Raw genomic sequence first — 22,655 nt, 5'->3', positions numbered from 1 at the left:
CTTGGATCCAAACACCCCTTCATATTCTGATAGCAACCCGTAGCAATTGTTTCATGCAAGAATGAGCTTCGTACATATTAATTTACCATGGTAATTCACAGTGCAAAGAAGAAGTATTTTTATTTCCCATGGCTATTCACAGTGCAAAGACAAGTATCTTTTTACCAATCGTAAAATGGCTAGAGTCCTTTGGTAGATATTCTGTTTTTATTTTTTTTCTTGCAAACTTTGGATCATTAACTTATACTAATATTAATATTAATATTAATATTAATATTAATATTAATATTAATATTATGAGTAGACGTATGTCCCTACCACAGACTTCTTCAATCTCGAGATCTACTAGCTCAGTCCCTCGGGGTTGCTCATATGAGTAGGGTTTCGTGCGTATATTCATAGAGATGAGTGTACGTGCACGTACGTGAGCGTCTGCGTCTGTACCGTATTTCCCATAAAAATAGAGACCCGCCCCTCCTATTTCATAAAAAAAGTTGATTTTGATGCAATCTAGTGCCGATCTTGTCCAACGTTGCAAGCACTGGTGTTAAAATTTTTTGGCATACAACATGTGATGAATGCATCAGTCTTTGATAAAATCATTAATGAGACACGGGTGAAAATCTATATATGGAATCAGCAAATTGAAGATAGCTTGGCTAGTTAAGTTCCTTGCGATAAAATTTGTTCATCTTAGTTTAAGTCGCGATGAAATTTGTTCATCTTGGTTTAAGTCGCATATGTGAGGTGGGTGCTTGTATTTTTAGCTAATTATTCTTTCAACAAATGCGAGTGCACGTTTGTAGCAAGGTGTCTATGATGATCTCGTTATTCTCTACTTTACATTTACTGGTGTGCGTCTCAGAGTCTATTACGTCGGTTAGACTGCATATTGACAAACCTAAAAAAAGAGTCACAAACTCTATGTAGTTCAACAAACGGTACTAGCTTTCCACAGTAAGTCTACTTCTGGAGAGAGAGAGAGAGAGAGAGAGAGATGTATTTTTCATCAGAAATGCTAAGACACTGATGTCCGGACGGGAAGAAAAATCGGACGCTACGATATATGTTTCAACAATCGATCTTCAAAGTTGCAACTATTATATTAATATATTTCTATATGTTTCATGGTGAATGTTACATAAAACACAGTGTTCATATTGTGGCAGAAATTTTCTATCTGATAGTCAAACGACTTAATTAGTCTCGACTAATTAGTCTTTCGCATATTTTTCAATATTGCACCCCATAGATTTCCGATGTTGCAGATGAGCGTCCGATGAAAAAGTTCTCATCGAACGTCCGGGCGCTAGCCAACTCCCATCTAACTAAAGAGGGTCGAAAAAACGACAGGGTTAACCTAGCAATTGCTCCGTTCAATCGGATTCCCTGATCCGGTCTCCCTCGTTTCCTCCCCTCCTCTGGTCTCACAAAGGCCGCGCGGGTCATCATTTGTCGCCGGCGTGCTTGACGGTTGACGCCATAATTGACCGCGCGCGTGAACCTGCATTCTTGACACGGGTGCCGGCATGGGTGCCGCTGCCAGTGTGGTAAACTAAGTTGGCCTTTGCCGGCTGGGCTTTCCAGTTCTCCACTTCTCCTGACCGTCCGCCTCAGACAGCGTTCGGCCGGCATGCTTCGTTTTGCATGATAAAGTCGTCGTGTTACAAGCGCGATAGATTCAGACATCGGAAGCAAGCCCGGCCCGTGTCACTGAAATAGCAATGTGTAATGTCTAGCACGCATCCTGCAATGGTGCTCTAAACCTTTACAGCTTTACTTGCAAGTACCAGCTTGTTCATTGCTATGTTGGTGTGCCACCATACCACATCATGCCTAGTACTCGCCCCTTGACGGTGTTCAGAATCTGTTTTTTTAGAGAGAGAGGGTGTTCATAATCTGTTTGAGAGAGAGAGAGAGATCATAATCTGTTGGTGCAATTTACTTATTTACAAGAATTTGGGCCACTTTCATTGACACGGGAGAAAGTCTGGTAGGCTTGAAAAACAAAGCGTTTAGGGACGCACCCCCCCCCCACCCCCGCGTCGCTCCCACGGGGGCGACACGGGCGGGCGGGCCGCCGCCGCCGCCGCCACCCCCTCCCTCCAGCCTCCCCTTCGCCGCGCCGTCGACTGAGCCATCCGCCGGAAGTCCGTGCGGCCTGCAAGGACGGCGGCGGCGGGGCAGCCCTGTTCCGCTTCGCGTTCCGGCGGTCGCCCGCTTCGGTTGCAGATGGAGCGCAGCTCGTGGCGGCGCCGGCGAGGGAGGCCGGATCTGGCGCCGGCGAGTGTAGATCAGGTGTCCCCGCGGCCGGATCCGCTGGCGGTGGCTGCTCCCAGGCGGGGGGGGGGGGGGTGGGGGGCGACGACACGGCGCGGATTGCCGGCCCGCGATGGAGAAGTGGCGGCGGCTCCTGGCGCGACCGCGCAGCGTGTGACGGCTGTGCTTGGAGGCGACGCGACGGCGCAGTGGCGGCGGCTCCGACGTGCGTGTGGAGGTGGTGCGACTGCGCCGTTAGTGGAGGCGGCTTGCGGCTCCGGCCGTGTTCCGTCCTCCAGCAGGGTGGCGGCGGCGGCGGCCTGACGCCGAGGGCCAGGGGCCGGCTGCCCTGGCGGCCGGGGCAACCGCCCTCAAGCAGGGGGCGGTGCCCATGGGTGGGCGCGCTCCCGTGGCTGCTGGCTCGAGGGTAGCGACGGAGGCGGGTGCTTGTGCCGGCAGCGGTGTCACGCGAGCGGTGGAGGCAGGTCCGGCCCCATGTGGTGCCTGGTCGGAGGGGGTGGCCGTCGACGCAGCGGTGCGGCTGCCACGTGCAGCCGGCGCGTCGTTGCCCTCTGATGGGGCCTCCATGGGGCGGCGGGACAGCGGTGTTTGGAGGTGTTGGACGGCGAGGGGTCCGGCTTCTTGGCCCGACATGGACGCTAGTGGGGTCTTGGGCGAAAGCCTTAGCGACGGCAACGCCATTGGCGCCGCTTTCCCTGTTGGGGGCGTCGTGTTTCCCCCTAGTGTCGATGTCCAGGGTGAAAACCCGGTCCATTGTGGACGTGCGACGGCGACGGCATTGTTTGTCGCTCCCTTGTTGAAGGCGTCGTATTTGGACTTCGTCGTGGCTTGGAAGTCTCCTGAGTGGATGCTCTTGCTTCCCGGTGCCTAGTCGACGCGTGGAGATGGGTTTTACAATGTGAAGTCGGAGCTACTGCATAGGGACGCGGCTTGGCAACGATGATGCGCGGCGACCTCTCCCCTCCGCCGTAGTCTGGGGTCTCTGCTGGGGGTCTTCATCCGCTGGGGTGAGCGCGTGGGTTATGACCGGAAGTCGGAGCTGCTCTTCTCGAGCTTGGCAACGATAACCGGTTGTGACCGCTTGCTTTGAACCATCGGTGCGTAGTTCGTGGGTGGCCTGCCACGGGAAGTCGGAGTTGCTGGCGGCTTTGCTTCCATGCTCGGCAACGATGACCTATGGCAGTGTGTCATGTTTGTGCTCAACCACGTCGCGTGGGTTGGTTAGCCTTCGGAAGTCCTTTGGCATTCTGTTGGGCTAACCTTTCTTGTAAATAATTTTTTTATCGTCTTTTTCCTGCCTTTTGTTTTAAAAAAAAAGAATTTGGAAATGGGAATGAATACAAACAGGCGGCGCGTCCTGAGATCAGATCAGTGCTTGGAGAGCGGGAAACCGATGCCGTGGCGGGTGGTCGGGAAGGCCACGAACAGCATGCTCCCGACCACGCCGATGGCCACGGGCAGCACAGTGAGCACCTGCGCGGCGTCCTCCGACGGCACCGGGTAGAAGCACGACACCACGCTCTGGTCGAACAGCGCGACGGCGGCGAAGATCATCACGGACACCACCGCGTGCACGAAGTCGAGGAACCGGATCCGGTACCCGGCCGCGGCGCGCGGGTCCTCCAGCGGCGCGCCGCCGTCGATGACCCAGAGCCCCCGGAACGTGGCGAACCCGTACCGGACGGCGCCCCCGGCGTCCCGGAAGCTGTCCGTGAAGCTGAGCACGAAACAGGAGAGCGCGCAGAGCGCCAGGAGGGCGCCCGCCATGACGCGGTTGGCGCGGATGCACTGGCCCCGCGCCGTGACGATCGGGGACAGCAGCTGGAACGCCAGCACGGTGCCCGTCGGCAGCAGCGTCGCCAGGTGCGCCGTGCTCTGGTACGTCTGGCTGACGGCCCGCTGGATCGGGCTCATGCCGCCGCCGCCGCCGCCGTCCGCCAGGGAGCGCCTCTCCAGCAGAGGCCGCTGCGCTTCCTCGTCGCGCTCCCCATGATGAGACTCCACGTCGTCGTGCCGCGCTGTCGCCGCCGCCGCCGCCATTGCCGCCGTCGATCCCTCGCCACCACCTCGCGTCGATCGTCCTCGCTGACCGTTGGGAGATCAGTACTGGACTTTTTGTACTCGACCAATAACAAATGGCATCTGCGGCCGCCGGTGGAATTTAAAGGCCGCGGGAGAGGAAATCCATGTGGACGGAGGCGAGATCGGCCGGCGTCAGGCATTTCCCGGTCGGCGATCGCAATGGCTTGCAAGGAACAGGCTCCTCTGCTGGCCGATAAACAAATCGGGGGAGCTTGCGGTTGCTTGCACGAGAAACGGCCGGACGGGCCGGTGTGTTTCCGCGGCTGAGTTCGGCCGTGGCTTGCTTTCGGTGGCACTCCAGCGGTCCAGCCACGCCACCATGAGCGCGCACGCTTCCGGCGCGCGACGACGCCATGCTTGCGTTGCGAGGCCGGCCCGGTTGAGTAACGGGAGGGCGCGGCGTGCTCCTGGTAGCTGTGCAGCAGCTTCCCTTTTGCCATGAGCTATAGGTGCCTCGTGCAGATCGGGCAAGAGCATGGTGCCGGGAAGATTTCTGACCGGTACTCCTAACGGCCCGATCGACATGTCTCGTATCGCAAATGATCTGGCGACGGTAATGTTTTTCAATTTTGTATATGAAAATATGCGGTCTGTTTGCTTTGTTTTCTAATTAAAAAATGGTGCCTATTCATTCTAAAAAAAGGTAAAAAATGTGGTGTTATAGTCCGCCGATAAGAGTTATATATTCCACTTGGCAAAATTGGAGTGGACGATGCAGTAGTGAGACTTGAACGCGCAAGCAAGAATGACACGTTTGCTTGCATCTGTCGGGAAGCCCACCAAGGCCTCAATGCCCTCCCAGAAATAGCAGGCCCAACAGATGGATCTCTGATCCCTGTATTCTATTAAAAAAAGATAGTCAATCTTACTTACTTGGGATTGTATGAAGATCTAGCCCAGTGGAGACATTGGATCATCTCATATTCTCATGTGTTGGCCTTGCACGTGTTCTCCAGCATCCTGACTCATGAAACAAGAAGACAAACATTGCATGGCCTAGGCGATCGAAAGGATCGTGATGGAATAAAACACTTTAGGCTACGACAAGCAAAATGCTTTGGTACCATGACAAGCCTCCTGCAGTGGGCCTGTTTGCCTTTTCTCTTTACCAGCTGCCAATGGCAGCCCAATGGCTTTCCTGTGCTGTGCAGGGAGATTCCCCCACATTGCATTGCAATTCTGCATGGCGTGCACCAGCGGCGGCAGGGGGGGGGGGGGGGGGGGGGCTGGGGAGAACATTGTAAAGCCGCAAGAGCTAGACGACAGCAAAATCCTTTGATCATTTGGCTCCCTTTTCCGTGCATGCATGGATGAAGAAGCAATCGCGTAGCATGTCCGCTGTGTGTAAGCTTTAGTTCGTCCTCATTATGTTAGCCCTACTTGTATCGAAGTATCCTGTCCTAGGTACTAGCACATCTCGCTCAATCAGCACAGGGCGCGGACAATTTTTTTTGAGCAAAGAGGCAAAATCGCCCTGCCCCATTCATTAATAAGGCAGATAGTCACAACATTTCAAGCGTACAGTTTACGACAGAACGCAGCAGAGGAGGAAACCTCCCACAGAAAGCATCACCCTTTTGCTGAGCCTACTTATACACTTAAAGAAGGAAACAGTTAGACATACATCGACGACGAGACAGAATGAGAAAACAACATAGCAGCGAACCCGCAAGGTGCCGCATCTTCAGACGGCGTCAGCTTCATATGTTCAGCCAGGCGGGTCCCAGTTTTGGTTTCTTCACGCCGCCTTTATCACCAAAGGGCTTGAAATGACCACCTCCAGAAAGCCGCACCATTGGGCGACCCCAGCTGACACCTGGTTCTTGAGCAGAGGTTGCCACATCGTCATACATCGCCAGATCCTCCTCAGAATGGTTTTTGTACTTAGCCAGCCTTGTTGACGGAAAATCATATCATTCCTGGTTAGCCAAATCCCCCAGCAAACTCCCGCAGAGATGCTATTTAAAATTTCATAATTGCCCCCACAGGGCCATTTGCCAGCCATATCCTCAAACGACTCAATGCGAATGCAGAGATGATCATGCACAGGGGGGCGGACAATTATATTGTTGTTTTCCTAGGTTCAGATCACTGCATCCTGTGTTTGTAATTTGGTTTCTATTACCACATTTCAGATCAGTAAACCAGTGCTAAACATTGACTCCTGGTACGGTAGCCACTCACGAGCAGGGTTAACAATTTCGTTTTCCGGTGAAATCCCGGTGATTGGCGGAAACGGAATTCCGTTCCGGAATTTCGGTGATTTTCGGCGAATTTCGGTGAATTTCGGACGAATTTTTTTGAATTTTGAATTTTCAAAACGAAATTTTCCGAAAATACCGAAATATTTTTTCCCGGTACCGAGCGGAAACGAAAAATTTCGCCGAAATTCGGCGAAATTTCGCCGAAATTTCAAACCCTGCTCACGAGATCTTTTCTATTGAAGTTTGGCAGTGTGGCTAAACAATACTGACTGTACACTACTATACTTTTGTATGTACTAATTAAATATACTTATAAATTTTCTATTCACCGTATACTTTAGGAGTCGCCGATGTAAAGTCGTTTATTTTCCTTTTCAGATCATGCACAGTAAAATCTTGCAAGGACTTATAAGATGAAATCATGCATTTTTCCATCATGTCAAATTGAGGCTGTGTTTAGTTCCGTTTTCCAAAAATTTTGGAAACAGAATCTTGGCATTTAAAAGTACTAAATGAAATCTATCTATAAAATTTTTTACACGGATGTGTTCTAAATCGCGAGACGAATCTAACGAGTCTAATTAATCCATCATTAGAGATTATTTATTGTAGCACGACGTTGTCCAATCATGGCCTAATTAGGCTTAAAAGATTCGTCTCGAAATTACACCCAGCGGTTATGGAATGGGTTTTGTCAGTTATCCACACTTAAGACTTCTAATTACTGGTCAAACGTTCGAAATTACTGTAGCGCTGAATTTTTTTTTGGAATTTTAAGGGAACTAAACACGGACTGAAGAAGTGATTGCGCGTGCATCCCTGCACGAAAGTCTCCACCCTAGCCTAGCTACTACCGGCCGGCTAGGCGAATCATGTCTCGACTCTTGACAGTTGACACAGCATGCACCATAAAACGTGCAATGAATTCGAATTAGGAAGTACGATGTCACCATTTTCAACAAGAAGCTCCCCCTGCAAGCTAAGGCAACTAATAATACTATAATAAGGGAAAAAGTCTATATCACCCCCTCAACTATGGGGTTGGACTACATAACCCCTCAAACTATGAAATCGTCTATATCACTCCCTGAACTTTCCAAAACCGATCAAATTACCCCCTAAATCAGTTTTGAAAAATCATAGTAAATCACAGAAAAATCATAAAATAGAAAATCAAATTGTGTTATACTCCAAATGAGTAGATCTACACAATGAACATATAATATGGTATGCTTTAGTACAATTTTTTATAGCTATGAAGAAAAACATAGATCTAAAGCTACAGCAAAAAAATTATACTAAAGCATACCATATTATATGTTCATTGTGTAGATCTACTCATTTGGAGTCTAACACAATTTGATTTTCTATTTTATGATTTTTCTGTGATTTACTATGATTTTTCAAAACTGATTTAGGGGGTAATTTGACCGGTTTTGGAAAGTTCAGGGGGTGATATAGACGATTTCATAGTTTGGGGGGTTATGTAGACCAATCCCATAGTTGAGGGGGTGATATAGACTTTTTCCTAATTAAGCGCTTGATTAGGATCAATCGCATGCACTCCCATACTAATTACGTTTGTATATAGGAGTACCATTTTGTTACGAGAGCTTGCAACAATGGCAGTATGGCACATTCAATTTGCACAGGACGACTTACACACACACACACACACAACACACGCACAAGCACACGCACACGTTGATTCCACGCTAAAACGAGGGACGGCCTAGTTTTTCCAACGTCTTATATATTACACCTAAACAGAAGTTATACAGAGCTCATCATCCATCCATATGGACAAATTTAATTTGTCTCTGATGCAGAGCTGACGACATGACATGTCATCTTTTGATAACTGCCTACGGGCTCTCTGCTTATTATTATTATACTGATACTAGTTACAAAGAAATACACACACACGTCCTGCTGTGGCTCCTTGCACTGGATGGATGGAGCTGTCTGGGAAGGCTAGGGGTACGCTGTCATTTTCTGATGGAGTCGTAGTACCATATCCTGTCCTGGCCGATCGATCGATTATATTGGCCGAGGCCGAACCTCGATGATGATAGTGTCCGGCCCATCTCAATAATTATCAGCATGAGACACATGATCTGATCTCCGATCTGACCTGACAATTCTCGGTTTGGATTCAGCCACGACTAATTCAGCAAGCTAGGCTCCAAACGTACGGCGAGCGCGGCGCCTTGTAGTAGTTCCGCCCCGCCTAGCTAAAAGCAGAGGTAGCCTCCCTGAAACTACAAACTAGCAAGCTTGTGGCTGCAGGCTAATTGGAGGGGCAGATCCCGGGTCACGACCAACCAGTTCCTGCCACGCCACCCCAATGGCACCCACCACCACGTCCGCACCAGGTCAATTCCCAGCTGACATGGGATGCTGCTTTCCGAGAGCGCTTCTTACCTGACACGATGCACTACTCCCAATGCATGTACTCCTGCTGCCTAGAGATCGAATAGAACGTGCGCCCACTACTGTACACTGACCACTACAAGACCGGCTAACTAATCGTACAGTACAATGGCCTTTCGGTTGTCTTCAACTCGATCACTACTACCAGAGACGACGACTAATTCTACAAATCTACAGAAGACTTTACTGAATTGCGCGCGCGCGCGCGTGTGTGTATATATATATATATATATATATATATATATATATATATATATATATATATATATATATATATATATATACACACACACACACACATACAGCACTCATATGTACATTTCATTAAAAAAACACATAAATTTCTCGTGCGTACTGAAAATTGTTCTTTTTTTTGAAAAAGATATACTAAAATTTGCTAGGATATATAGATCGATTGTTCTTGACTGCCTAATGCATTGACGCACGCAGCTCGGGTGGCCTTTTCTTTTGTGGGCATCGTCTGCCTTGCAAGACACTCCACGGCGACCTCGTATCGGAAGCCGCTAGCTCTCCGGCCGCCGCGGCTGCGCTGTGCGCGCGCGCGGTGGAACGTCCTGCGAATCCATCGGGTTGCCCCGCCTCCACTCCACCTGATCTATCTCCTCCAGCCCCGCGCGCGCGCTGGCTGCATCTCGCACGCACGCACACGAACGCATGAGCATGACGTGTCGCCCGGCCTGGCCGGTCTCGTTAATTATCCTTGCGTGTTCGTGCTGGTGGGGGCAAATGTAATGAAAGCCATCTATCTCTTCCGTGATCGGATCACGGGCAAGGGGGTCGTTGGAGATCAGCCCGTTCCCCTGCAGCGACTCACCCGCGAGGGCCGAGGGCGGGGGCCCGGCCAGCGCAGAGAATCCGGCGGCCGGTCCTGGTTTCCTTCTCACGTATACGGAAGAATTCGCGGCGCCTATACGTGAGGACCAAGCAACGTGCCATCATCCTCCACCTACTGTGTGATCCTCCGTCGTCCCAACCTTAGCTTCACTTGGCTTATTGCTTGCGCGTTTCTCATTTCTTGTGTACAAACACTGGCAACAAACAAAAGAGGAGAAAACGAGGCCAGGACATCTCGTCTCTCGAGTCTCGATCGTCACCCATGCCTTTCCCTAGCAAAGACGACGATGATGCTAGCTTTGTAGATAGTGCTAGATGCTGATCTAGTGCCTCGAGCTCTCTATGGCGTTAGATGGATCTCTCCTCGCTCGTCTTTGTTGGGAGTCCTCGATTGATCGAGAAGCTGCTCGATCGCATGGGCGATGATGTGTGTGTGCACACTGTTCGTACCGGCTGGTGATGGGGAAGTCACCGTGTAAGGGTACTCAAACGTACATGGCACCATTTATGCCATTTCGAGTGATTTTGGTGATCGAATGACAACACAACACTTGGACTAATATGATTGTTAAGATGACCATTCTCAGGCTTTTAGGTTCAAGTGATGACAAAGAGAAAGAGAAGATAGGCGCCCTGAAAGCTCTTCGGATCAGGAGCACCGGAAGAACCGATGCCTAAGCATCGGTGCATCCGACGCTTGTCGGAAGAACCGACGCTATGATGTTTGGTGCAGGAGGGAATCGAAGCCAAGTCAGTCTATAGTCACCGGTTGAACCGACGGTCCAAGAAAGGGCATCGGTGCATTGGGCGTACTGTGTACCAAAGACGATGTCAAGTACCCAGGAGAAGTTTTCTTCAGCACCGGTTCAACCGACGGTGCATCGGAGTATTGCGTCGGTGCATTGACGTCAGCAGAAGAGAAGAAGGCTGTGAGTGACCGGTTTAACCGACAGGCAAGCATCGGTTCAACCGGTGGTCACTGTGTCAGCAGTCAGAAGTTCAACGGCTACTTCGTGTCTTAGAGTGACCGGATGAACCGACGCTACCCCTGCCAGAGGCATCGGTTCATCCGATGATACGCAGATTTTCTGATGACCGTTGGAGAAACGGCTACAAGACTTGGTGGCCTATATATACGCCTCACCCCGGCCATTTAAAGATTGCTGGAGTTACTGAACATCCCACACACACCCAAGAACATCTCCAAGCCATACAAAAGCATCAAGATCATATCCTTAGCCCTTAGCACACTTTGAGAGTGTTGTGTAAAGGATTAGCTCTTAGTGAGTGAGATTGCAAGGCTTCGAGCCTTTGTGCTGTGGTTCATTAGCGAACCAAAACAAGAGCGTGGTGCACCGGCACCTTGGAGCGTGAAGCTCGCCGGCAACGTCATCGACCCTCCGACTTGGTGTGGAGCGGCGACGACATCTTTGTGCGGGGGACGTGGAGACCCCATTCTTTGTGGAGAAGCTCCTTAGTGGAACCCCGGGGCCAAGGTGACCGTGATTGTGTTCACGGAAGAGACTTGGTGGCCGAGTAGCAATACTCTTAGTGAGTGCTACAACAACGTGGATGTAGGTGTGCCTTTGTGGCTAACCGAACCACAGGATAAACACCTGCGTCAAGAGTTTGCTATCTCCTATCCCGCTCTTTAAGCTTCCGCATTTCATACTAGTAATTTGTGTGCCTTCTTTCATAGAATAGTTTCTTGATAGGAAAGGCTATAGGTTGCTAAACTCTTTTGGGATAGGGGTTTCACACTAGAACAACCTCGTTGCACATCTAGATAGCATGTTTTAGTTTAAGTTTTGTGCAAACTAGTTGGAGCCATAGGTCTAAGTTTTTATTAGTGTCTAATTCACCCCCTCCTCTTCTTAGGCTAGAGCACCCGATCACTTTCAGGTACGGTGTGTGTGATCGCGGGTAGCTTTTAACAGGGACAAGCTAGCTAGCTAGCTAGCTAGCGGCGGCTTCCTCCTTTTCTCTTCCAGCTGCTGGGCCTCGGTTCTCTTTCCTTGACCAACCCCCTTTGTTTGTTGATCCCTTCTCCGATCGATCCTTGTCGTGTGCGCCGTCACACCTCTGCTCCCTCTAGAGCCCAGCCTATGCTTAGCCCGCCTCAGCTCGTCGTCTTCTTTTAACACCCTGCATTATATCCCTCCCCGCCAGCCGATCGAGCCAGTGTACGTTCTGCTGGCGCCTGTCATGGGTGTTTTATAGAGGAGCACGCGCACGGCGCACCCTTTGTCGTCGTCGTCGTCCCTACACGTTCGTCCCCCGATCGAGGAGAGCGACGAACGTGTGAGAGCGCGCGGCGAGCTTAGGATGACGTGGTGCAATGGCTTCAACGACGTGCGCGCCGCCGTGGAGAGCAGCCTGTCCCCGACGACCGCCGCCGCCGGCGGCAGGAAGGCCGCCGCGTCGCTCGCCGTCCTCGTCAAGATGTGCCCGTCGTGCGGCCACCGCGCGCACTATGAACAGGTTCGTACACACGCACGCTCGCACACGCTTGTCGTCGTCGTCTGCGCGGAGCATGGCGCAGATTTACTGCTTGAAATTAACAATGGCGCATGCTAAATCTCATATTTCCGCGATGAACGGCAACATGGGCTTTCCGGCCGCCATGTCGCTGATGGTGAGTGATGACATGGATGGTCATTAATTCTCTATTTTTTTTTCTCTGCAGGAGACCACCTCGATCCAGGACTTGCCGGGTCTGCCGGCCGGCGTCAAGTTCGACCCGACGGACCAGGAGCTGCTGGAGCACTTGGAGGGCAAGGCGAGGCCGGACTCCCGGAAGCTCCACCCCCTCGTCGACGAGTTCATCCCCACCATCGAGGGCGAGAACGGCATCTGCTACACGCACCCCGAGAGGCTCCCCGGTACGCAACGCAAGCACACGTTTAACTTTGTGCGTCATGGAGATCGATGCATGTATGCACATCATGTCAGCAGCATGTGCCACTGCTGTTTGTTTCTGCAGGCGTGAGCAAGGACGGGCTCGTCCGGCACTTCTTCCACCGTCCATCCAAGGCGTACACGACGGGGACGAGGAAGCGCCGGAAGGTGCACAGCGTCGACGGGGACGACGGCAGCGGCGGCGGCGGCGAGACGCGGTGGCACAAGACGGGCAAGACGCGGCCGGTGCTGTCCCACGGCCGGCCCCGCGGGTACAAGAAGATCCTGGTGCTCTACACCAACTACGGCAAGCAGCGCAAACCCGAGAAGACCAACTGGGTGATGCACCAATACCACCTCGGCTCCGACGAGGAGGAGCGCGACGGCGAGCTCGTCGTCTCCAAGGTCTTCTTCCAGACGCAGCCCAGGCAGTGCAGTTCCACGGCGGCGGCCAAGGAGGCCGCCGCCGCCACCGCCAACGTCGTCACGAGCAGCAACGCTCTTGCCGGCCATCACCAGGGTGGTAGCGTTCTCAGGGAGGCAAACGGCGTCGATCAATTCTACAATCCAGGAACAATGATGGGGTACCAGGGGGTCCCAAACGACAGGGCACCTCCTGTCCCTGGTGCTTCTCACTTCATGCCTAGCTTCGCAGTGCATGCAGTAAGGGCTACCTTTGGCCCTTGAATCAAGAATTCAGGACAAAAGATTATACAAAGACCTATTCAATTCACAGGCTAAATAGGGATTTAGGAGCAGCTCATGCCGTCAGGGTATTTGTCCCTGGGCTGAAAAACTACCTCACACGTGAAGAAACATATCATGTTCTTTGCACTCTAACTTGACGTTCATTTACAAACTACAAAAATTGTTTTTTTAACTTTACTTTTTATTAGATAGGTCATATGTTCAACATCATATGCTGTTGTTCCATCATAGTACTCGAATCATAAACCTGTATGGGGAAAAAAGCCATGCTGCTCCAAGATTCAATCAGTTCATTTCTTCCAAGTTACAACTTTGGATAGTTCAGTCTCACCTACATTACCACGTACGAAATGATGAGCTTCGAACAACTCCTAACTGCAACGGGCAAACTGATACAAGTGCTTGCAACGATGCACGCTAAAAATGAACTGCACCATTGGAGAATCACACAAAACAGAGTTTAAAACTAAGTTACATGCTTGTTTCACTTCCATCTTGACCGTGTCAATAATATTCAATGCTACAGGATAGTATAAGCACGAATACAAAGGGTAAGCACACAAGTATTGCCGAGGAATTACTACTTGCCGACGACATGCTTCTCATATAAGGCGACGATGTCCTTCTTGTTAGGATTCTTCAACTGCAGCAGTTGAGCACCAAACCCGTGCTTGGTGAGCTCCTGCTTCAGTTTCTGCACAGTGAATTTGGTATAGTCTTCAGTCTCCGTCCCTTGCAGGCTCCCGGTGTAAGTATCTTCGCCAATAAACACAGAACCACCGTCCTCTGTATGATTGTTCTTGAACGGGCTTGTTGTGCTTTTTGATCGTTTCCGACGCCTCCCATTGTTGTCATCATCGATATCCATATCATGGACAGACTCGGTAGCTTCACCCCTTAAACGCCTTGCTGAGGTCTTGAGCTTGCTATCGAGTGCGGTTTCATTGCGCTGAACTGATGCCAGCTCTTGTTGAAGCATGTCCAGTTTGCCTTGAGTCGCTTGCAACTGCAACGACAAGGCCTCAGCCCTCTTGTTGGCTTCAGTGCAGGCTTCACGCTCTGTTGCCAGCAGGCCCTCAAGAACCTGGACCGTGTTGGATCTTTGCTGGTTATTCCGTTTCAACATCTCATCAATCTCTTTTTCCCGCTCATCAACACTATTTTCAAGCAATATGACCTTGGACGTGGCATCCTTCTCTGACTGATGAAGTCTCTCAATCTCTTCCACCATCTTGGCCTTGTCTCTTTCTAGAGCCTCAACCTGCCGCTCCATTCTTTCTATCAGTGCAAGTCGCTCCATTGCAAGCCGCTGAGCTTCACCCTTATCCTTTTGAGCAGCAGCAGCTTCTGCACGAGCTACATCAGCCAATTCTGTTGCTCTTCTGGCCTCCCTTTCAGTTTCCTTGCATCTAATGTCTGTCTCATCAAACTTTTTGCACTCTGCCAGATACTTCTCCTGAAGATGGTTCTTTTCTTGTTCCAGGATCCTAACTTCCTTCTCACGTGACAGAACTTCACTTCTAATAGACTCCAGGTTATCTGTTAACGATCTGATCTCTTCCTTCAAAGCCAGCGAATCTGACTCATGGCTCTTCAACTTTGCTTCAGTGGCCTGAATTAGATCATTGGCAAAATGAGATTCTGTTGACAGAGAGGGAGAGGGAGATGAAGGAGGGTGAGGAAGACAGACCTCAAGCCTTGAGATCAAACTTGTAGCATGAATTTCAGTTTGGCTAACTTTAGCACTTAATCTTGAAATTTCCTCTTCCTGTTACACATAACAAACAAAAAGTTAAGTGACCAAGACCATATACATACAACTTGGAAGAAAAAAATAATATTGAATGCCTCACTTTTTACATAAATCAAAGAATGCATAACATTGAGACAAAGGATAACCTTCTCAGATAATTGGTTAGCAAGTTCAGCCCTCAAAGCATCTTCCCTCTCCTGCACTTTCTTATTTGTGCGTTCCTGTGCTACAGCCGCTCTCTGCAGAGCTGTTTTGGCCTCACTAACAGCAACTTCATATTTGCGTTTCCACTCTGATGCTTCTTCTTGAGCAGACTCGGCCTGTTCTCGTGTTGCAGATAATCTGCCCTCACTGATACTTACCCTCGACTCTAGAGAAGCAATTTGAGATTTTAACTTACTCCCATCTGCCTTTTGCTGCAAAATACTGTGATCATATTTGCTTCTCCAGTCATTGGATTCCCGTTTTGCAGTTTCAAGAGATGATGACAAGCTCATGCACCGCTCTTCCAACTTGCTACTCTTGGTCTGAAGTTCAGTAATACGAACAGAGTAATCCTTTGAGATTTTCTGCTTATCATTGATAATTTCCTCATAGCGCCTCAAGTATTCAGCTCTGTGGCCCTCACTTGCTTCAAGCTGCTTCCTGAGCAATGCCAACTTATCATCACTTGAATTGCATTTCAATCTTAGGGCATTCCTTTCAGCAACTATATGCTCCAACTGTCTTCTGAAAAGGTCTAGCACGGGCCCAGCTAAACTGTAGTGATCATTCCAACAAAGGAATAAAATAACATAACTAGGTGAGATCGTTGTTTTGCATCAACCAACAATAAGACAAATGACTTGGTGCATTAGTGCATACCATTGCTGTAGGAAAGTGGCCAGCCTTTTCCATTTCCCGGGACCATAGGCCGTTGACTCATACTCTGTGAGCAGACCATCAAGGAGCTGCATCCAATGAAAAGGACATTAATATAAGCAATAATGAAGAATAAGGTTCACAACGATTAAGTAGAACAGCAGAGAAGTTTACAGTTGTCTTACCCTGACTACATCATCTAGCTTTGCATCAGGGTGGTTACATGCTGCCCGCACCTTTGATTCCATGCTCTGTACTCGGTTTGAACATTGCAAATCAGCCTCCAGAAAAGTGTTTCTTTTGTAATCCTGCATTCATGTGCTTCTTACTTCAACAATGCTGACTAATCAATATTACATGTGAAAGACAATAATAAAAAGGTGTGCTGAGTAAAAGCAGCTGACAAGTAATAAACTAATAGTAATGTCACCTCAAAGGCCTTTCGGAGAGCACTGTGAAGAAGCTTTTCAAATTTTGAACGGGCTAACCCAGCACCCACAGCAGAAGCATTAAAAGCACTGATAGCCTTCCTCATCGCATCTTCATGTGCTTCTCTCAAAGAATCCTGCATGCCTATAGGTCAAAAGAAATCCAATAGTTCAAATGAGAAAGTACTCCAACTCACTTATTAGCTATCCTACCTCTTCTATTTGTTTTTTCCGGTCAAAACAAGAATTGTAAGTGTCCACAGCAGAATCATATGCCCTCCGACATTCTGCTTCCTCCACACTCTGTAAATAAAAAAACTATCAGAAAACATCCACCCAGAGAGGAACAAAATATATTAATGGTTGAACCTAACAGGTGCATCAAATGATAGAATGGTTCACGGCCATTACATATGTACTTTGGTTGCTCATCAAACAGTTGAGAATGTTTCATATGCAATTCATGTTTTAATGGTGCTTCTTTCAGTTGCAAATATATGTTGACACAATGTATTTGCAAAGCATGATTGTATATCAGTCAGGTCTATAGCATGCACAGCTGCATGAATTAAGCTGCAATCCAAAAAAGATGATACCTAGATATACAAAAGCCACACTGCTATAATCAAACTAGATATACCTGCCATGATGAAGATATTGTGGGGACAGCACCGCTATTAATGGCATCAAGAAATGATTGTGTTAATCCAGCAAGGATGGGGCCTGTCATTGTACTAGCTCCAAGTTGTTTTGGTCTTGTTCGGTCAAGCACAAATTTTGTGAAAGCATCCAGACCAGACCTGAACTCTGGCCGGAAATTACTCAGCTGTAATAAAGAGATAAGGAAACATTGCATCAACATCAATCTGTTAGACCAATATGATTATGCCAGAACATTCATTATGATTCTAACTCCTAAACGGAAAAACAAGCATCTCTTTAATCTATTCTTATGCCTCTTGCTGACCAAAGTTCCTCAAAACCCAAAGACATACTTGCATAATTTGGTATTCTCTAATAAGGTGTACATTGTTTCATATTTGGTAGAACAAACCAAATGCCAATATTTACTACTCCCGCAAGTCAGGCACACGAGTAGTTCTAGGATGCATGAAGTTAGTTAATTACTGGGTCAGATATGGACAAATAATATAGTTTGCACTGATATCAGACAAAAGCTTGATCTTTCTGATTGGTACCTAACACACTATTACCAACAGGAGTTTTTCGACCATTTTCTTAATACTCCCATCCAATCAGAAGTTCAGAACCTATAGTCAACACTCAACAAATAAATAGTGTTTGACTCACGGTTGACGGACAAGGCCACAACAGCCGACTGTTCCCCATAGTTCAAAGAAAGAAGAAATACTTACAAGAAGTTGATCGAGGCGCTGGAGATCTTTCTCATTATTCACAGGTCGCACAAGAGTAAAGCATTCCCTATCAGGAAAAAGTGCGCGGATGGACTCCCGTATCTTTTCAAGAACAAAAGAAGTATCAGGATAGTCCATATGTCAAGTTACTTAAGCAGAAGTACAGAACTATATTTCATGGAAAAAAAACAGTACCATACCGCATTCTTTGCAGATACATCCCTTCCTCCACCTTGAACAGGCCTCAGTGCCAATTCTAGGTAATCACGTGGAGTAATTTTTCTGTTGTCTTCTGTCAAATCCAGGTAGAAGTCCTATAGGAAATGAAGCAGAATGCCAGTGTATATCAAATATGTGTTGCATAATGACTGAGGTTAGACACAATATATGTTTGATGGAAGTTAGAAGTTTTTCGAGAAATAAAAATGGAAGTCAGAAGGTGATGCACAGCTATGAAATAATTCAGGCATTCAGCATTACAACAACAACAACAACAACAACATAGCCTTTTTTCCCAAGCAAGTTGGGGTAGGCTAGAGATGAAACCCGAAAGAAATAAGTTCAAGGTTCAGGCACATTAATAGCTAGTCTCCAAGCGCTCCTATCCAAAGCTATCTCTTTAGAGATATTCCAATCCTTAAGGTCTCTCTTAACCGACTCATCACAAGTCAGTTTAGGTCTACCTCTACCCCTCTTTACATTATCGACCCACTCAAGAACCCCATTACGCACCGGCGCCTCAGGAGGCCTTCGTTGGACATGTCCAAACCATCTCAGCCGATGCTGGGTAAGTTTCTCCTCAATTGGTGCCACCCCGACCCTATCCCGAATAACTTCGTTCCGGACTCTATCCCTCCTTGTGTGCCCGCAAAACCACCGCAACATTCGCATCTCTGCTACACTCAGTTGCTGGACATGTCGCCTTTTTGTAGGCCAACATTCAGCACCGTATAACATCGCCGGACGAATTGCTGTCCTATAGAATTTGTCTTTTAGCTTTTGTGGCACCCTCTTGTCTCAGGAATTCAGCATTCAGGAAACATAATTAATCTGGACAAAGAAATGCAATATCTTACTCTCAACAACCAAACAAACACAGGTGAAAACTGCCCAAGTTCAGATGCAGTGGACCTTCCACCTGAGGCCCTGACACGTATATGCTTTGTCATCTCCGTGACCAGTGAGAGACGATCCAATGCAGCTTCATCTATACCTCCCATCTAGAAAAAGTATCAGAAGGCTCAGAAATTTGCATCCTTCAATATGAGTTATTACAACCAAAGCACCAAAGTATCAGTCTATAATTCCCACCGTGCTCCAAATACGAATTCACTCGTTCAGAAATGTACCTGGTTGTAGATGAACATGCTTGACAGTAGAACAGCCAACGAAAATATTTGGATGCTATAGGTCCCCTGCCAAAAGGGAATCAGTGGGCATGAGGCAGTAATACAAAAATTACCAATATGAGTTATACTACAGAAAACACAAAATAAAAAATAACCAGAAAAGTAAATGATACTGAAGACCTGAATCATGATTCACCCAAAAAGTGTGGCTCACCAAAAAGATGTGGATCCAATTATAATAATATCATATTTTTAATATCAATAAGCACATATCATGATCAATGAGAGGGTGTTAATTCAAGGGTGGCACCAACACATACCGTTTGATCATAAGCATCAATTCCTTCGGTATCCAACAACACAAGACTGTATTCAGTTCCATCCAGACCAGTTCTCTTCAAAGGCGCACTCCACATCCAAAGTCCCTTAGTGCAGGGTCGATGTGTTGAAGCCACTTGAAAACCACTGCTTCGCCCAAGAAGCTACATAGAGGCCAAAATTTATCATCTGATGCAGTGAATCAAACAAAAATAATGCATAACAATAGAATATCAATTTATATCCTTGCTGGGTGTAAAATGACTCATAAGAGTGATGCATCATCTCAATTTCCTCCTACCTTCCAAATTTCATCTCATGGATGCAAATGCACATAGAAAATCATTAACATGCAATCATGCAAATTTAAAAATAACCTAGAATGGGAAGAATAGAAAATAGGAAGATCTAGAATATCTAGCTGTAACAAGATTCCATCTGTCAATAGAATCTCACAATTTGGAATTCCACGACATTTCTCATACTTAATTAAAACCACAAAATATCTAAAGACGTTTAAAGATCTAATGCTAATATGACACTGATACAATGAAGGTCAGAATGAGGCATACAATAACAAAGCCTTTTAGTCCTAAGCAAGTCAGGTTAGCCTAGAGCTGAAACCCAACATAATCCACCACCAAAGAGGCATACATAAATAATCATAATTCAGCAGTGATCCCGTTTAACAGTAAACTCCACTACTTGTCGACTTGTCCCATTACTGGTTGCCTGGTTCAACAGAGACTCAAGTGTGGTTGTTGAAGATATGCACCCAAGAACTGCTAACCAACAACATGTGAAGCTTTTTGTCAATCAATGTTTCACAAACTCAAACTATTGTTTCATATAAGTTTGCAGATAATCATGTATGAATATCTAATGTCCATATGATCCCAAAAACTAAACATGGGTTCCTTGACTAGGTAATATGAGGACAACTTTATACTCATGCTAATCGTTAAAAGGTGCCAAAACCCCATGTAATCAAGATGAAGCATTGACTTTCTAATAGAAATGTAAAACACCATTCTAACACAAAAATATTGCACAGTTCTATAAGATTGTGTCCACATTGCATCTTAAGCACTAAACCTTAATTGGAAAACATCTGATTTTTTCTAGCAAAAACCACACACATAAATGCATGGAGATACAATTTTCACCCTTAACATCTGTGTGCAGAATTAAGTCACCCACATTGATCCTCACTTCGAATTCCCTTTCTCCTAAAGACTGGACACATGTCAATCATTATGCGAGTCAAACAACGTGAACAGGCCGCATATTTCCATGTTTCGGTCAAAATCACCAATTCGACCAGTAAATAAACCCTAGAATCTAAGAGGATACCTAAACCCTACAAGTCCGAGTTGCTAACTTCATCACTTAAACATTTCTAACTCCCTAATTGAAGCCCAAGCACATCAGCAGACCATATCTCAGAAAATAACGCCAAAACCCTAGCCGCGCATCACCGATGGCCAGACCCAGGCATTCCCCAAAACCTAAGTTCGCCCTGTCGCGCGCGTACCTGGTTGAGCACGAAGCTCTTGCCCTGCCGCGCGCGGCCGCAGACGGAGACCACGCCGATGGGGCCCTTGACGAGCTGCAGCGCCGCCACCGCCTCGGGGTCCATCACGAACTTGCCCTTCTCATCGCAGTACACCAGCCGCAGCGGCCGCGCGGGGCCCGCCGCCGCGGCGCCGTCCCCGTTCCTGGCGGGGGTCGCGTCGCCGGCGCTGGGGCTGGGGCTCCCCCCGCCGGCGCCCCCGCGGAGGCCGAGCATCTGCAGCATCGCGAGTTCGCCGACGGCGGCAAGGGTCCCGTGACTCTGGTTTTCTGCTTTTCAAAAATGGGAAGAGGGAATATGGGGGAATAGCGGCGTCGAGTGCCCTCGGGGCTACGCAACGAAGCAGCGCGGTTGCCTGTTGGGTTCCCGCTGCGTTGGAAGGACGCTGGGCACGGGCACGCGGCAGCCTATTGGGCCTCACGCGTTGCGTCCCTGTGCTGAGCTGGACTGTTGGGCCTTGGTCGGTGCAGAAAGCCTGGCGTTGGTTCTCTACGCTAGGGAGTGCTAAAAAACTGACCGCTAATTACCGTGTTAAACAAAATCAGTTTACAAAACTAATTCCAGAATCACTGCACTAGGAACTATGAAAAATCTAATAAGACATTTAACGGCATGTTTAGGAAATAATTACTGTAGCATCAATGTAGACAATCACCGATTAATTACCATCATTAGATTCGTCGCGAAAAGTTACATCCATTTCTGAAAAAAATTTGTAAATAGACTTCATTTAGTGCTCTATGTATATGAGATTCTTTTTTCGAGAAACGCGATCCAAACACGGTTTTCTTTGTTTTCCGGCAGGTCAGTATGGTGATGAGCTGGACCTCCCTACCTTTTTGCCTTTGACCAAGGTGACATGGGCCGGCATTGAAATCTTTCTTTGGGCCAAATCTGTAGCCTGTAGGCAGGAACGAAACTCTTCTTGCCGTCATGAACAATGTATCCTATAATATAAATTCCAATAACTTAGTTTTGGAACACTGTCAAGTGTCAACTCTATTGTGAAAAGGGTATTTGAATCCTGAATTGCTATCGAAAAAAGAATGGGGAAGTGTGTATCTCTTCAAAGTGTGGTTCAGTATTTTCTCCATGGGCCTCTTTAGATTGAAGTTTTTAATTCTTGGGCCCTTTGGGCCTTCCATCACAATGTTCGGGTTCCCTAGAACTAGAAATTCAGGATAGCATATGACCCATTTGACCATTTCTGCTAATCTAAAATAAAGGACCATTTCTGCTGTGCCCTTGTTGCACATCAGACCATCTTTAATCTATTATTTTATTATGTGGCCAAAAAGCGGAGCCTCCACATTCGCTCGCAAGACTTAGAAATTTTCACTTTAATCGGAGAAAATAAAAATTACCCACCACTACCATTACGATAAAAATTAGCCTAAAATACCCCTGTGCCTAATTAAAAATCACCCACCAGTGCCATTTGAAAAATATATCAAATACAAATATAAACTATTAATAAAAATTAAAGCTAACAATAATCAATTAAAATAAAATAAAAATAAAAATAATTATCTGCATA

At 47.6% G+C, this 22,655-nt stretch overlaps 3 protein-coding genes across 3 annotated transcripts; 1 reads left to right on the top strand and 2 right to left on the bottom strand.

The window, feature by feature from the left end:
• Window positions 1-3,600: 3,600 nt before the first annotated feature.
• Window positions 3,601-4,407, bottom strand: LOC120701250 (protein DMP4-like). The gene has a single exon (XM_039985374.1). The coding sequence runs from the start codon at window positions 4,318-4,320 to the stop codon at window positions 3,649-3,651; it is 672 nt and encodes a 223-aa protein (XP_039841308.1). The 5' UTR covers window positions 4,321-4,407; the 3' UTR covers window positions 3,601-3,648.
• Window positions 4,408-11,833: 7,426 nt separating this feature from the next.
• LOC120697847 (NAC domain-containing protein 73-like) lies at window positions 11,834-13,723 on the top strand. The gene is made up of 3 exons (XM_039981208.1): window positions 11,834-12,335; window positions 12,541-12,736; window positions 12,838-13,723. Exons 1-3 carry the CDS (start codon window positions 12,180-12,182, stop codon window positions 13,437-13,439), a joined length of 954 nt encoding a protein of 317 aa, XP_039837142.1. The 5' UTR covers window positions 11,834-12,179; the 3' UTR covers window positions 13,440-13,723.
• A 4-nt stretch (window positions 13,724-13,727) lies between these two features.
• LOC120697846 (guanylate-binding protein 2-like) lies at window positions 13,728-21,426 on the bottom strand. Its single transcript, XM_039981207.1, has 14 exons — window positions 21,080-21,426; window positions 19,548-19,709; window positions 19,228-19,293; window positions 18,955-19,098; window positions 18,079-18,192; window positions 17,879-17,980; window positions 17,143-17,328; window positions 16,716-16,805; window positions 16,505-16,639; window positions 16,260-16,382; window positions 16,078-16,163; window positions 15,360-15,972; window positions 15,151-15,228; window positions 13,728-15,072 (listed from the first exon to the last, which is right to left on the bottom strand). Exons 1-14 carry the CDS (start codon window positions 21,341-21,343, stop codon window positions 14,041-14,043), a joined length of 3,195 nt encoding a protein of 1,064 aa, XP_039837141.1. The 5' UTR covers window positions 21,344-21,426; the 3' UTR covers window positions 13,728-14,040.
• Between the last annotated feature and the right edge of the window lie 1,229 nt (window positions 21,427-22,655).

This window comes from Panicum virgatum, chromosome 3K, assembly GCF_016808335.1.
Source record: "Panicum virgatum strain AP13 chromosome 3K, P.virgatum_v5, whole genome shotgun sequence".
In the NCBI taxonomy this organism is placed as follows: domain Eukaryota; kingdom Viridiplantae; phylum Streptophyta; class Magnoliopsida; order Poales; family Poaceae; genus Panicum; species Panicum virgatum.
The sequence above is the reverse complement of the archived record's forward strand: the minus strand, read 5'-3'. Positions and strand labels throughout refer to the sequence as shown.